At 45.9% G+C, this 4,380-nt stretch overlaps 1 protein-coding gene across 1 annotated transcript in view; it reads right to left on the reverse strand.

The window, feature by feature from the left end:
• Positions 1-2,448, reverse strand: part of Fam237a (family with sequence similarity 237 member A) — a 6,692-nt gene extending 4,244 nt beyond the window's left edge. Inside the window, exons 1-2 of the mRNA XM_055616924.1 lie at positions 2,317-2,448; positions 260-675 (exon numbers count right to left, since the gene is read on the reverse strand). Of these exons, the coding sequence (XP_055472899.1) occupies positions 260-665 (406 nt within the window). The 5' untranslated portion in view covers positions 666-675; positions 2,317-2,448. The remainder of the gene's footprint in view (positions 1-259; positions 676-2,316) is intronic.
• Between the last annotated feature and the right edge of the window lie 1,932 nt (positions 2,449-4,380).

A 4,380-nucleotide genomic window follows, 5' to 3' on the forward strand; every position in this document is an offset into this window, starting at 1 on the left:
CTTTCTTTCTTTCTTTCTTTCTTTCTTTCTTTCTTTCTTTCTTTCTTACTTACTTACTTACTCTTCCTAATGACTTTTCACGCTAAACATCAGGGCGAACACACTATGTTGCCATAAACAACTATTCTGTTATTTGAGCCCTCTTGATATCCACCTCTTTAGGACCTTGTGATACTGGCTTCCCCTAGGGACCCTTCCCTCCTCACTCATTAGCACATTCACACTTGATAGACAGATTCAACAGGCCAGGGCTATGCACCTTGCTTAGCCTCTGAGTGCCTCCGCAGCACTGTTGAGACCTTGTCTTCTTCTCCAGCCAGCTCCCTCCTTCCTAAGCCATGGTTCCTGGAGAGGACACAGTCCACATAGATGTCCCAGAAGAGTTGCGCTAGATCCCAAAACAGTGCCCCATGCTTCAAGTTCTCAGATGACCTCAGGTAGATCATAAAATCCCAAAAGCCAGAAACGGTGTTGGAAACACGAGGCTCCTGCATTTCCAAGAGGAGCATGGAGGAGGACTCCCAGCACTGAGGGTCAGCTTGGTTAAGAGCCAGCAGGTCTGTGTGACTGCGGCAGAAGACAGGAGACACGTGGCACAGTCCCACAATGAGCAGGGAGCAGGCGAGACTCAGGTGGATTCCTCGCCCGTTCCCAGGATCAGCCATGGTCCTGCAACTGTAAACATGGAAGCACATCAGTCGAGTCTTGTTTGCCACTCAGTGAGAGAAATGAGTGTGCTCTTGGGAAGTTTCAGCCTCAGGAGAAGAAATGCAACAACCATTACTAATTAGGAAGAGTTTTACCTTCTTCCCATGTTGGAAGCTTCGCTCTCCCTAGATGATCCATTCCCAGTCCAGGCTTTTGTTTTGTTTTGGGTTTTGTTTTTTTGTTTTTTTGAGACAGGGTTTCTCCATGTAGCTTTGGTCCTGGACTTGCTTTGTAGCCCAGTCTGGCCTTGAACTCACAGAGATCTGTCTGCCTCTGCTTCCCAGAGTGCTGGGATTACAGGTATGCACCACTGCACCTGGCTCAAATCCAAGTTGTGTACAACTAAAATAGTTCAGCTAAGAAGGACTCCCAAGATGTGTTCTTTGTGAGATAGCAAGTGAAGCTGTCTACACTGGAATGTAGCTTAATGTATTCTTTAAAAACATACTATGTGAAAGTTAAAATTCTGCCACATGAATTTTTCACATCTTAAACCTAGCCACGGTGACACAAAACTACACTACTGCTAAGAATTTAACGCTTTGTCCTTGCTTTGCATGCTTTCCTGCTCATAGAACCTTTTAATTTTTAAAAGATATTAGGCGTATGAAACATTACAATAGAAATAAACACACGATTGATGCTTTACTTGTGGATAAATGTATTTTAGGACCAAAGGACAAAGTAAACCTGATGGACATTTTGCAAGCACAAATGTTATGCAATCCTGATATGGCTTTAATAAAGATAATGGTGTCTAATTTCTCTCTGCTTGCAATGAGTCTCAAGGAGCTGAAGAGAGATAGTTTGCTCTCTTTCAACTTTCCCAGCTCTCAATGTCTATTGTAATAAAATCATCTGAACAATCACATGTCTTTTCTAATTGGCTCTTATGCTGCCACTTCAGACAAATGCAGTGGGAAATTATACTCCCCCCATCTTATATGACATTTCTGCCCCCCCACACAAAAGTTTTTGATTACTCTCCAACTATACAAAATGTGTATCACGTTTAAGCAGTTGGACATAAAGAGAGGAAAAGTAGAGGGGCTCACACATTGCTCACCTCCACATCAGAATTAGTAACTATAATACAAGAAGGCAGGCTCTTTTTCTTTTGCTCAACACCGGGACAAAGGAGACAAACGCTGAAGAAATGGTTCAGAGTCCGTCTTCGGACATACCTAGTCTTGAAAGGGTCACATTTGAAATAGCAGATCACTCAGAAAGTGGCTTAGTTTTAGAACGTTTTTAGATTTTTCTTTACTTGAAAAGATTTTACTGGGCTGAAATATCAAAGTTAACAGCCAAAGGTTATCTTTGTTCAAACGTTGCAGCTTTGAAAATCAGGTGAAGTTTTTAGAAGACAAAGTCAGGGGGTGCTGTCCGGGGTACTGAAGTTGGCTTGTCCTGCCACTCTCCCGAGCTGGTACTGACCTAGCTGCTAGAGACTCTTCAAAAAAGGTCCCCGGTTCAGAGCTAACGGAAGAGGAGTCCCCGCTGTGCGCCCCGTTGGGAGCCCAGTGCTGGGCACCTGCTCTCGCTGCTGCTTCGTCCTCCCCAGAAAGAGCCTCAAGGGTCAGGGTCTCCCGCGGCGGCGCCACTCACCTCTTTGTTCCGCGCCTCTGCTGCGGGTCCTTAGGGCACCGCTGCGCGCTCACCTGCGTTGCCCGCGATCCCTCGAGTGCTGGGAGAGGACGCACTCAGGCTGCTCCCCCAAAGCAGGTGACTGTCCTCAGCTTCCGTGTCCTGGAAGCCAGCGTGCCTGTTCTTAAGTAGTGGGAGTGTTCGGCTACGTCAAAGGACCTGCAAACTGCCGCTGCTTCTCGCCCCCAAGTCCCGGTTCCAGCCTCCAGAACTCTCCTTGCCCTCCCCCGCAAAGGTTTGGAGTCCGGAAGGCAGGGCCCTGGCTGCAGGCGCCCTCCCTGACACTGGCCCACGCCCACCCTCCTTTTCCAGCAGCCTTTTTTTTTTTTTTTTTTTTTTTTTTTTTTTTTTTTTGTGGCCAGGTTCTCAGGACCCACCTATCCGGAACAGTCACAGTGATGCTAAGTTGGGGCTCAGCTTGACGCTTGTGTAGGGGAGCGGAGGCCCCGACCAGGCTTCCCACCATTGCTTCGGCTGAGTTTCAAAGTGCGTGAGATCTTAGGGTCCGGAGAAGGAAAAAGTGCGAATTCCCGACTCCAGCACAGTGGGAACTTCTCCTACCCCACTAGGGTCCTGAGATAGATGTACAGGAGAAAAACTATGGGAGACAATGAACTTGTCCTTGTTTGAGCTAGGGAGTCCTTGTTTTTAGCATGGGCTGCTGGGAGCGTCCTTATTTTTCCCCTCTGACCATCCCCTCCCCCAGAAATCCTCACTCTCCAAAAATGGGAAGCAGCTTGGTTGGGTTTCTTTCTGCTTTGCCTTCCATCTAGTCAAGATCGTAGTCCAGAATGCAGCCCATCACTTCTCCAGGGCCTTGCTGGGCATTAGCGACCACTTTGAAACATTTCCAGCTAAATGCTCTCAGGCTAGGGGCCTTCCTTCCCACATCTTTCCTAAAGGTCTCCTAGCACCCTAAAAAACTCTTGTACTCTCCATTAACCAGAAGGCTTTTGTGCCACCTTGACAGTATCCATGGTTACCCAGAGGCCTTAAGGTGAGGTTTATGGAAGGCTCAGAAAACCAGCCTCCTCCAGAGATAACATTAGGAAGAGCTCCGAAGAAGTCCAGAGGGGTCCAGAGTTTTCCCTTCTTCTCTCAGCTGGACTGAGCGTGCTTCGGTTTCCATCTTTAAACTAGATAAATAATGCCTGCTTCCATTTGCCCCCAGTGGCTGCCCGGACGGGGTTGTGGTTTTGCTTCCTGGATTTCAAGGAACCTACATCCTTATGGGCATCCTTACCAGAAAAGTGGGCATTTTAGTCCAGCCTGTGAACACAAAGAGATCCAATGGAACCTATCAAAGGGATCAGACTCCTGTTATTTTTATTTTTATTTTTATTTTTATTTTTATTGTACTAAAAGCAAAATGTTTTGATGGACTGAATAGGGAAAGCAGGTAAAAGAGAGAGGTTAAAGCTAACATCAGATCAGAGACTGAATAATTGGAGGTTTGGAGTTACCATTGACTTAGAGGAAATATGATTTGAAGAGCAGATTTGGGAAAGCAGGGGGTTGGGTCTTGTACATATTAACGGTGGTAGGAGCGGCATCCAATGAAGATTCTGTATAGGCAGAGATGTAGCAACTACAGAAAAACATGTGAGGTGGCTAAGAAGCCTGGATTTTGGATCTCATCAAATACAGGCAATTGTTTAAACCATCAAAACATTATAGAAAGTAGGTGAACAGTAGAAAATAAAAAAACAGTAGACTAGCAGAAAAAAAATTGTGGGTAAGGCCAATGGTTACATATCTGAGGAACAAAATGGTTAAAAGAATGGGGGCAGTGTGTGGAACACTTGGGGGCTGATGGTAAAGATTTTCACCAAGTAGGAAGAAGCCAACTAAATCTCCCAGATTCAGTAAAGGATGCCAATAGAAAGAAGGGAAAAGAAGTGTCTACTGTACCTAGGAAAATAGAAGGTCCCTGATGAAAATAGTAAGAGCAATTTCATCTCAGTGTCTTTGGAGTTGTGGCAAGTAAAGACAGGGAAGGAAAGTTAGGAAATGATGGCAGTACCC

The sequence above is a fragment of the Psammomys obesus genome, unplaced genomic scaffold, assembly GCF_907164565.1.
Source record: "Psammomys obesus unplaced genomic scaffold, mPsaObe1.curated_primary_1811, whole genome shotgun sequence".
Classification (NCBI taxonomy): domain Eukaryota; kingdom Metazoa; phylum Chordata; class Mammalia; order Rodentia; family Muridae; genus Psammomys; species Psammomys obesus.